General features: G+C 42.2%; 1 protein-coding gene across 2 annotated transcripts in view; it reads left to right on the plus strand.

Moving 5' to 3' along the window:
* ascc3 (activating signal cointegrator 1 complex subunit 3) overlaps positions 1-11,463 on the plus strand; it is a 136,574-nt gene extending 125,111 nt beyond the window's left edge. For both annotated transcript variants that reach the window (XM_047599248.1, XM_047599249.1), the window contains exons 37-42: positions 3,470-3,694; positions 5,834-5,985; positions 6,434-6,584; positions 8,313-8,519; positions 9,398-9,573; positions 10,336-11,463. In XM_047599248.1, the coding sequence (XP_047455204.1) occupies positions 3,470-3,694; positions 5,834-5,985; positions 6,434-6,584; positions 8,313-8,519; positions 9,398-9,573; positions 10,336-10,480 (1,056 nt within the window). In that variant the 3' untranslated portion in view covers positions 10,481-11,463. The remainder of the gene's footprint in view (positions 1-3,469; positions 3,695-5,833; positions 5,986-6,433; positions 6,585-8,312; positions 8,520-9,397; positions 9,574-10,335) is intronic.
* The last annotated feature ends 595 nt before the right edge of the window (positions 11,464-12,058 follow it).

Here is a 12,058-nt window from a genome sequence, read left to right on the forward strand (position 1 = left end):
AGACCAGACAGTCACACCCCCCACCCCATAGCAATGGCACTCCTTGATGGCAGCAGCATGACACACACACACACACTAAAAAAAAAAAAAAAAAAACATGAAGACCAGCACAAGGTGTTGACCTGGCCAAGTATCTGTGGGATGATGCACAATTGTTTTTCGCACAATTATTGTTTTTTTTTTGTTTTAGTCATTGTTAAAAGTAGATGTGTCACTAGAAATTACAAGCTCACAATATACACAACATCCGTGCACATTTGCGAGAGTCGAGCAATTTAACACTGTTCCCTACAAACTGATTTCTATTGTTGTAAATGAAAAAAACAAACACTTACTCTTTGGATTTTGTTTGTTTAAAAAAGAATTTTGCATTAATTGTTTTAACCCATTACACAGTTCGTTTTATTTCATTCTCTTAGCCCAGTGATATCAATACAGTCTCTACTATTAGTATTTGGCAGATCTTTGCATAAAAGGCTGCTTTTTGAGAGCATTCATATCACACGTCATCCACAGCCACAATCATACAGCATACCTTGTTACTGCATTCTTCTCTTTCTGACATTTGCAAATACACGATGCATCCCGGTGGGTTATTGCACACGCTCCACTCCCACTGGTCAAATTAGCACCTCTGTCTGCACTTCATTAACTGCCCTCATTCTGATGGCTAAGTGAGATCTGTCGCCCCCTCCTTTTACTGCCTGACCCCGTGCATCCCTGCAGACGTCCTCCTCAACCTGGCTTCTGATTAGTGGGGTCAACACGAGGCACGGAGGTTTCACACGTTCCAGTGAGGGTGGGGCGATGCCGCTCTCCTTCACTGCTTTGTTATGTACATTTATAATCATTCATAGTGGATTTAACAGCAGAAGTTGTCATGTAGGCTTCCAGCTCTAATCTACAAACGTTCTTAAAACAACAAGTGGAAAAACTTGAAATATTTCTAAAATATGGCCACTAAAGAAATAAAATACAGTGTAAAATTAAACCATGCACTAATATTTAATAAGTCAGCTATTGTTGTTGCATTTCATTGTTTTTAGATCTCCTCCAGGAAGTATTTGTGCATTGTGTTTTAACCCCCCCCATGTCTTCAGTGGTTAAATAACGACGTTAACATATGGAAGAAAGAGGCTCCTTTGAGCCAGCTAACATCACTCTCCCTTACAGACATGTAGTTGGAAGCAGACCAAATCATGCCATGCCTGGCTGCCTCCCTCCCCCTGCAAGCTTCAGTACAATAGGCCAGTCACCCCGCCGCCCCGCTCCACTCCCCCTTTGTTAGCTACAAAGCCCTGGCATGCTCCTTCAGTTACCCCTAATTGCTGCAGTGTGGCCACTAATGAGCAACACCCACATCTCCTTTCACCACCGCATCCCACCCCCCCACACACTCCTCACACCTTCTTTTTTTTCTCAGAGAGCTACACCAACGGTCTCTATCTTTGGTTACTTTTCTGTTGCATTTGACTCGATCGACTGCATTAAACTCAAAGTTTGTTGAACAACGCCATCAAACCATCATGAAGAAATAAAAAAAGCATCTCAGAGGAATTCTTCCATTAAAACTACGTCCTACTCACCAGAATAGAACAGCTCCAAACTGACTGAGGGGTTGTGATATCAATCCAGATAGGGGATCCGCAGAAGTACTGCAGGGAGGGGGGTTACAAAATCTTTGGTTGATTAGACATTTTTTATATTTTTTTTTAATTTTCTCCCATAAATTTAAATTTACGTAAATACACATTAACACGAATATATTTTAGTAAAATGATGAGTGATAACTTAATATTGAATGCAAAAATCACAATAATAATATATATGTATAAATAGCACTAGGCAGAGTTTAATATAGAACACATATAGTAGGTCGGGGGTCCCTACTGAATCTCTCCATCAGTTTGGGGGCCTGAAACATTGAAGACCCCTGCACTAGTTGGAAATAATAACCAGCACGAAAGAAGCTTAAGCAAGTAGAGCTCCCCCTGGTGACTGACTACAGTATAGGTCATAAGCTCCACCTCCTCCATGTTAGTGGGTGGGACTTGGGCCAAACTAAAACACTAAAATACATGTCAAATATATATTTTTAAAGACGGTTTCTTTAATGTTATGTAGGTAGTTAAGATAATGCTAATGCATGTTCAAATATCAATTTTTCTTTTTCTAGCATCACGCCATCGATATCATGGCTCCACTCTCGGTCTGTACTGATCAGACTCTGACTCTAAAGTTGCGAGATGATGCCACCCGTATCCCGAGGCAAATAGTATCATTTTGGCCAATGCAAAGAAGCGGGGACATGTTGTCCATATTTATACCGTTTATGATTCAGATCTAACACTCACCTTCAGGTTTAAAGTGGTTTGAAAGTTTGGGGGAACTCCACTTGATTACAAGCTGTCCGATCATCTGACCAGTTCTTTTGCTGTCCCCATGTGACAGTAGCTGTTCCCACATCTAACCAAGTACGACTGTGAAAATAAGATCTACGTTGAATTAAACCTGATTTATCTTTTTTTTTTTTTTTTTTTTTTTTTTACATAAGACATAAGTCTGTGAAAAGGAGGTTAGATGTGCAGAGTGCAAACTTAAATCTCACATTGCAGTTTTTGTCTGTAATCAGCCTGAGGCCAAAATTCAGTCAATCCATTTTCATTCATAAAAAAGAGGTCATATTTGCCAGATTCTCACAGTATAATGTCTGAAACCAGAATCAGTTTCCATATTAACTAATAATGACTTAAAACTAATTAAAAGTTGAATTAGTTTATCTATTACCTAAGCTTCCAAAATGCAGTTAAGGACATCGTAACTTAACTTTAATGAATATCCCTTCTCTGTTAATGTGAGCTAGCGTGAGGTTTTTGATTGCGATGCCTTCTGAAAGATCTTCAGTCTTTCTCTAAGGTGCATCCATATGCAGACACAGTAGCGGTACTGGAAGATAAATCAGTTGATTCCTGTTCCTGTCCCTCACCACAGCCCCCACCCTGCTCAGGTCGTTTTCAGATTCTGACTTTTAAAAACACACTGGCATTCGGTCAGTGATGGATGAAGCCTGAACAGCCAGGCTGGGGGCTGGGTGGGCAGGGGGGGTGGGGCTGTGACTAATGCCTCCAGCGCAGCCTGTTGACGGGGCTACATTAGCCAAAGTTGAACTGGAGTGAATTAGAGGAAAGGAGCCATGCGTGTCCGTGCATCTCTCTATAACACAATCACAAACATAGTGGCTAAAAAAAGAGATGCATGATCATCATCATCATCATTTCACCACCCAGGGCTTTTCACGTCTTTTTCATTCTGTAAATCTAAAATAAAAATAGAATGTAAACCAACCGAACCTGCAGATTTTTTTTTTTTTTGTTTGGTACAGAAAAGTGGGAAGCTCCACGCAGCAGTTCAACTACAGATGCTTGGATTTAAATCTTTAGACTTCTTGTTCCACTTCTGATGTGTTCAGGATGCAGAGGAGTACGCTGAGCTGCCTGTCAGACACAATGAGGACCAGCTGAACAGCCAGCTGGCTCAGCAGCTCCCCCTGCAGGTCAACCCCCACTCGTTTGACAGCGCCCACACCAAGACCCACCTGCTGCTGCAGGCCCACTTCAGCCACGCCCAGCTGCCCTGCAGCGACTACACCACCGACACCAAGACGGTGCTGGACAACGCCATCCGGATCTGTCAGGTAAAATTTATTGGACATCTGATACGCAGCTGTCAGTCAATTAATGTGTGATTTGTCACTAAACCTTAACAAGATAAAATGCAACGATGCAACGACGAGGCTTTAGGAACACTAGGTCAGGAACACAAGTTGTGATTAAAAACTATTTTAGTTCTATTGTTTCTGTTCTGTAAGTGATGTGAACTGTGCAAAACACAAAAAATAGAATAAGTTATGACAAGAGAAACTATAAAAAATTAAATATGTCAAGGTCCAAAAGATATTTAGATATTTCATCAGGTTTAAGTAGGAAACCAAAAGGTTTGATGTGCATTTAAACAGCTCTCAAGTAACAAGACATTCATTCATTTTCTGTGCCCGCTTGTCCCTAAACTACACAAAAAGCCATAGTTGGCCGATGGATTCGAACCCAGAACCTTCTCTCTACTTTCTGTGAGGCATCAGTGCTAACGTAACAAAAAACAGAATCCACATAAACAACCAAAATCAGTCAGGGTGTTTTATCCATTTGCTTTCAGGCGAGAATTGTCCAAGTCACCTGCATCAAGTCATCGTCATGTCATGTGCATTGAAGAGTGACCTTAATGTGTCATAGATTAAGGTTGTGCATGAACGTGGACTTGGAGGTGGAGTTGTCTTCATAGCCTCGGTGCAAGTACACATGCTTCCAAAGTTTGTCCTAATCTCCGGGATGCTCATGATAGAGGAGGTTTCCTTTAGGAGGCAAGGATTGTTCATGTAGTCCCGTTAGTAGAAGAGATTTCCAGACCTACACTATGAACAGTGGTATCTTGATTTAAAAAGAGGAGAAAGAGGTAGACCTGAGGTAATACCAGATCACAGTTACAGGTAGTGGAGGAGTATTGCTGCTGTTTGCATAACAATGTTTTTTCTAAAGCACACAAGCTAATTAATTAGAAACTCCCAATCAACCGTTTATGTATTTCATGTCAATACATTAAACTTATTAACTTGAAGTTCAGGTATTTAAAGCTTCACCTGTTGTTTCTTTTTAGTGTGTACATATGTATATGTACGTTTATGGTGTTCAGTGACAAATGTTTTGATTCCTTCACCGTGCAATTTATCCTGATATTAGATTGAAATGACATCTGATTAATTCAATCACATACTGTTGCATAGTGAATAGTTTGAGAGGAATACGTGACTCAAAATACCGTCAGAATGTGGAGAAATACCGTGATATACATTTTTGGTCATACTGCCCAGCCCTAATCCATCTCATAAATTACACGATGCTCTGTGGTAGATCTAACACCCAGGTCCTCTATACATCTTGCAGCCACATTATCTCTACTGCTCAGTGTGTGTAGACAAACAAACAGAGATGGTTTTAAACAACAGACAACCTGCCACCTGCTCAGGTTCCTATGAGGACGTGCGTTGATAAACTGATGTTGTGACGTCTAGGATTTTGTAGGTTGTAGCCTGTTTGGAAGCAGCATTTGAAGTTAGGACCATGTCTGCGCGTCTGTAAGCCATTGTCCACAGCTCAGGACGTGTGTGTGTGTACATGTGCTTGGGATTTTCCATGCTGTGTATCTCATGGCTCATGGATGTGGTTACTTCTCTGGCCTCCTGCTGCCACAGTTCATTGAAACTGTTCTGTTTCAGACCTATATTTTTTATTTTGACTTGTGCTGTACACTACGGGAATATTGGTTCGATTTTAGCCGTTGGGTTAAAATTGGTCTTTTTCACGTGATTTTAATTCGGAATATCGACTCTAGGTTGATATACAGCGCTGCACAAATATGGCAAATCTTACCCATCTTGCAAAAACATCTGAGACTGAGAATTTGTTGGTCAATATAATAGCTGTCCAAGCAATTTGGATTGATAAATGTGTGTCTGAAAGCCAGTTAGCTTGATTGCTAACAAGATGAGAAACACATTTGTCTTCCAAAAAGGCTGAAATCCATTCATCCGACGTGGCCCTGGGGTTAATTAGCCCAAGGCGATGCCACGCCGCATATGATCCATAGTCCAGTCATTCCTTTCTCACCTCATTGGGCCATACGTGGATGGCGTTACCATAATATGAACCCTAAAAATTCTAAAAAAAATAATCATTTTAGTTACAATTTCTTGAAGTTTCTTCTGTTTTCTTGTCCCCAGGCGATGCTAGACGTCGCCGCCAATGAAGGCTGGCTCGTCACGGCCATCAGCATCTGCAACCTGGTGCAGATGATCGTGCAGGGCCGCTGGCTGCACGACTCCTCGCTGCTGACGCTGCCACATATAGAACAGCAGGACATCTATTTGTTCAGGTAAGTCACTGTCATTTGTCTGTGCAGTAACTTAAGGAGATGTTCTCCCAGCTGAGCGTAGAATCTGAACGTTGCGTCTCGAGCCTGGACTAAACGTTAGCATGCGTGAAATCTGCAGTTCTTCAGCACAGGTGCAAAAACATCAGAAATCAACAGGAGGCTTAGATCGACAGGTTTCAGCTAGCGTGACCCTCCTCTGCATGAAACGTGAAAATAAGTTGCATTCATGTTAATGTTTATTTAAAGAAATTTAAATTTGTTGGGAAAAATTGAAAAAAAATGTCTAGTCAACCAAAGATTTTGCGACCCTCCTGCAGTACCTCCACAAATCCCCTAGGGGTCGTGGACCCCCTGTTGAAGACTTATGTCCTACAGTGTTAAATAAGAAGTTGAAAGACAGCAGGACACAAAGGTTAAGACTTTTTTTTTTCCTTTAATCGCTTTGTAGGAAGTGGTCAAACAGGAAGGGGAGGAGTGACGTGGGAGGCTTCAGTGGGCAAATTGAAGGACTTCCTGAGCTGATCGCCGCCTGCAACGGAAAAGAAAGCGTCTTCGCCGCTATGGTCGGACAAGAGTTTCATCCAAGTCAGATTTCCCAGGTAGGAATTGAAATTTTACTCCACCACGAGCAGATTGGAAACACGAGAGTTCATCGAAATCAATAAAAATGGATTCACTCCAGAAGTAATGGAAACAACCGAAAATAAGAGCACAAGCACTTAAAAATTATCCAGCCTTTATGATAATTATCTTCAGACCGGTGCTTGTCCCCATGTTTAGTACATGCAGATCACACACACACACTCACTCACACCATTATCAGTGATGAGCCATGAGCAGTGTTGCCTCTGTGGTCCCAGATACCTCCAGGATCCCCAATTACAGCTCCGTCGACGGCCTTTACAGCTTCAATTTAAGTGCTAATTGCAGCAGTAATGAGAGTGTCCGGGCACGATGACAGGCCCTATGGCTTCACCCAATCAGTGGCGTCGCTTTCCCCCTTTTCCCACCTTTTACACCCCCCTCCGCCCCCTAACCCCCGCCCCACCCCCTCCAGTGTGTGGCGGCTTCTCTAATTAAATAATTAGATGTGCAGCAGCGTTCCTGTCTGACTTGCTTGGAGAGAGTAATCCTCACATAAATAGCTTTTGCTGGCTGAGTCTGAGGCTTTTCTCCTCCCAGCCTTCAATACACTGTCATACAAACACACACACATATGAAGTCGCTTCCACTCTCTCTCTGTGCCTTTATCCTTTTTAAAGCTGAAGTGTTCTTATGGAGAATTTAACATTTGTCAAGACCCCACCATGAGGAAAACTTAATGGCCACCTAAGACCAAAAACAAGCTTCTGCTGGAATCAGTTATGACATAATCAAACAGCCAACTAGCAGCTGTAGAGTCGCAATCGTGTAGTCTGTGAAGTTACATTTTTATTTTTAAAATGTTTCATACTAGGGTTGCCGGTTTACCAGTTCATACCCAATGAATGATATGATTTTTTAATACACCAGCATACTGGTGTATTTGATTACACAGCGTTCAGAACGTTGCACTGGACCATTTTCAATGCAGCGCTTCTAAACACACACGGTGCAACTGTGTCACTGTGAAACGTGGTGAAGATGGAAGTGTCCGAAAAATTAAGTGGCAGAACGAGAGGACTTGTGCCAAAAGACAAAAGGTGCCATGTCTATGATCTTTTTTTTTTTTAGGGTGACCAGACGTCCCTGATTTCTGGGGACAGTCCCCGTTTTGGAAACCTGTGCCCAAAATGTCCCCAATTTTAGCTTTTTATGAATGAGAAAAAAATTGTTGCGCGCAGACTATATTGATTACGGTAGCTGGCCGTCACATAGGATGGTTTGGTGTTTCCTACTCTACCAGATTAACCTTTGTCTGTCATTTTATAAATTTTAGTTCATTTATTTTTATCTGCGGTGGATTTGAATTGTTATTCAAAGCAACCAATTCACTACGCCAGCTGCAGAGAAATGTGTCCTTATGCAGATTTATTTTAGACACAACACTACACATCACATTCCTTGGCCCAGTTTACACGTTACAGCCGACCAGTCCAGTTTGTGATCAAGATGTGACATCTGCATATGACATGACTCTGTGTCGTATGTGGTGCCCCAGTCCTGCTGATGATAGTCCAGACATGCAGTCCCCAAACCTGATTGGAAAAATCAGAGGTGTAAAACCAGACAGGAGGACGCATAAACGTTTCTGGAACATCTCGTTTCATTTTCTTGTAAATCTGACACGATATGAATGGCCGCCTTCCTCCGTATTTCTCCCTAATCCGTTGTCTCTGTCTCATCAGGCGTGGTCCTTCCTGAGCCACCTCCCGGTGTTGGAGGTGGAGATGAGTGTGAAGGGTTGGTGGGAGGACAGCCGTGAGCAGACGGAGCGCCCCCTGCCTGCAGCCGGGGCCAACATGAGGGACGACGGCAACTGGCTGAGTGTCCACGCCGACCAGGAGTACGTTCTGCAGGTGTCGCTGAGACGCATCAACGTGGGCCAGCAGAGGGTCAGTACTGTTCATGTTGTGAATCCTGGTTCTGGAGACTTGTTCCAAACCTGAAGGCAGCCACAGAACGAAGATCCGTAATCTGATGAGATAAAAAAGACAGTAGCACCAATGGTTCAGTTTCACTTGTCTAAATTTATTAAGCAAGTAGAAAAATAAAATCACAGTTCAGGTTATGTTATTCCATTTACAGCTCCTGGTAAAGAAATAAAAAAGAAAAAAATATTCAAACTCCTGCATATTGGCATATCACTCTGATCTAGTTATTATTATTAGTTATATTATTATTACGTTATACAGGTTGTATTGTAGTGAAACAGTTTCATTTTTCACTCATCAGGTTAGAAACAAATGCACGTTCATATGTTCCACTTTTTATTTTCAAGAGTTCACTGTTTTACTGACTTAATTTCTGTTTTACTGAGGCACCATATTCCTGACTGGAGATCGGCTTTTTTTATATTAACTTATTTATTTGACTTCAGTCAGACTCTTATATATATCTTATATATTTACATATATCTAATTCTTATCAGATACCAGATCAGAATCTAGTAACAATCTGATTTTCAGGCTAGATTATTTAATTCATACATTTATTTATTCATTTTATTTTTATGTTTGACCTTTTGTTGTGCAGTTGTGCCTCCATTTGTTTGTCCAATTTATGCTTTCATGTTCCTAAACTGCACAGATCATATGTGCAATTTTAAATCCTTTAAAAAGGAAATTGCTTTATGCTTAAAAATAAGAAGAATTGAAAATATTTCCTGGAGCTTTTTTCTGTTAGTTTGAGCTGATAACTGTGATACAGGACTGTACTGTCCCAACCTGAGAACCTTGTGACCGGGACTGAACGTCGCGTCTTGTGGTTTCAGAGGAAGCAGGACAGCAAGGCCCAGGCCCCCAGGTTCCCCAAGGCGAAGGACGAGGGCTGGTTCCTGGTGGTGGGGGAGGTGGACCGCAGGGAGCTGCTGGCTGTCAAACGGGTCGGATACGTGCGCAACCGCACGGCCGTGTCCGTGGCCTTCTACACGCCAGAAAAGACCGGGAAGTAAGTGAGCTGCTGGAGAAAAAAGGCTTAGGACGGGGGTGCCAAACATGCGGCCCGTGGGCCAAAACCGGCCCACCGGAGGGTCCGGCCTGGCCCGCAAGATGCATGGATTTGTAAAATAGGACATAAAAAAAAGTAAACTGTAGATGGCAGCAATGCGCTGAAATTTCAGGACATTGCAGGTTGTTGAGAAAAATGTTTTGTAAAAGTATACGTGTTAGTGGTCCGGCCCCTTTCAGAGCAAACTGAGCTGAACTGAAATGAGTTTCACACCCCCGGTTCAGGACAAACAGAAAGATGCTAACTTGATGCTAACAGCTAATATCAACTTAATGTTTATGACGAGGCTGCTTCTGTTTTGTAGAAGGGAGCCAAACCAACATTATTTTCTAAAACAGCTACTAGACACTGCAGCTTTTAGCGAACACGTCACTCACACAAAAGGAAACAGAAAGGTGGGATTTTTAGTGGCAGTTTAACGTGTCACTATGTGCAGAATGTGGCTCAGTCGTGGGTGACGAGGAATGACATGTGTCTCATTGCTTTCCTTGGCACATGAGAACGACACTGAGCAACATCAGATGTCATTCTAACAGAAGGAAAGAATATTTGAATCTGTGAATTTGTTCACTGAGTTTAAATGATGTGCAGCAAACCTTTGTTCACAGCCCATGATGCAGCTAACTGGCATTTTATTGCTAATATTTCTGCACCGAGGACTTGAATCGAATCTCTGCTGATCCCTGTTCTCTCCGCTTCCAGGTGCATCTACACCCTGTACCTGATGAGCGACAGCTACCTGGGTCTGGACCAGCAGTACGACATCCACCTGAACGTGACGCCCGCCAGCATCGCCGCCCAGGTCAACACGGAGGTGTCGGACTCTGTCTCCGCCCCGTCCCTTTAGCTGAGGGACAGAGCAGCTGGTCTCACGTTCAGCCTCACTGATCCCGTTCATCTCATCCTTCATCTACTTCTGCTTCAGTTCTGAGCATCGGTGGCTTTCACCACATGCTGCTGTGTTAACGCTGCCATGAGAACATCAGAAAAAAGCACTTTTTTGTAATTTTTTTAAGGGTTGGACGAATCTGATGATTGTTTTTTTTTTTTTTCTTTTTGAAGTTTAAATAATTTTTTGACTTAAATATCTTCATTTAAAAGTGGCAACTCTTTCTCTCTGTGTAACTTCCAAACAATTAGCGTAGCATCACTGATGGGCAGTAATTAATCCACTCTCTGAAGGCGGCTGTGAAATAAGACAGAGGCTTATTCATTTTTCATTTTTCTTTTTCAGTGTCTGGTCAAACTGGACTTCATAGCTTTTCCTCAAAAAAAAAAATCCAGTCAACAGCTAATATGAGCCAAAAGTCACTGGTTACCCTTTCAAATGAATAATAATGCTCATTAATTCTAAAAACTGGAAGTCTGTACTGAAATATTTTACATATTTGCACATTCTTTAAATAAGCTTGTGATGACCACTGTGGCCTTATGAGGAAATAGCAAAGGGTGGTGCATCATTCAGTCCACATAGAGCTAACGCTTGCTTCGTTGAGTCGTATTAAAAAGAACTGTGTCCACAGATTAAATCCACAGACACGTGGCGTCACCGTGCAGACCGAGTCGACCTAATCCACCCTCGATGATGAGGTGTGTGAAGCGAGCGTCCTCCCACTGCAGGTGCAAAACTGTCACATCTGTTTCCTCTGCTAATGAGTCTCCTCCACCTCCAGAGAAACTTCAGCTGAAAGCTTCTGATCACACCTCTGAAGTGATTCGGTTAGGATCATCACGAGAGAAAATACGCCATGTTTGAAATGAGATGTGTGTCCATAGGTTTGACTGTTGCTTGCTGAATATTTTCAAAATAAAAGCATCGCATCACGTGAAGACCTGATCCTGATTCTTTCTGCTCAGTTGTCGTGACACTTTCAGTCGGGGCAGTTTTGGACGGGGCCTTTCCACGCCTGCACCGCGGATCAGGTTTTTGTTACACTTTACACCAATCAGCCACAACATTATGACCATCTTGTGACAACTCAATGTTCTTTGGGGAAACCTTTGGACCTGGCATTAACATGGGGGTTATTTAAACATGTAGCACCCACCTAGACCAGACCAGGCACCCACCCCCTCATAGCAACGACACTCCTTGTCCAGGTCATAGTGCATCTAAAACAACGCTGCTCTAGTTTGAGGTTTTCCTCTTAGCTTTGTTTTAGATACAGCTCCCTGTGGGTGGATATAGGTTTGGAGCTGCAACGGCCATACACTGTATATTTCTATATAAATGTTAAAATCTTTGAATGCCTTAGGACGGTGACGTCACAGCTAAATATACATATTTTAAAATTAAAATATAAATCGACCTATTCATTTGTATCTGTCCGTTTCACATATAGCACATCTGCTTTCAAATACAAACAAATGATATTATTTATAATATTAGAAGGTATCATTCGCTGTCGTCGTACTAGTGTTGGAG

The sequence above is a fragment of the Mugil cephalus genome, chromosome 11 (genome assembly GCF_022458985.1).
Source record: "Mugil cephalus isolate CIBA_MC_2020 chromosome 11, CIBA_Mcephalus_1.1, whole genome shotgun sequence".
In the NCBI taxonomy this organism is placed as follows: Eukaryota; Metazoa; Chordata; class Actinopteri; order Mugiliformes; family Mugilidae; genus Mugil; species Mugil cephalus.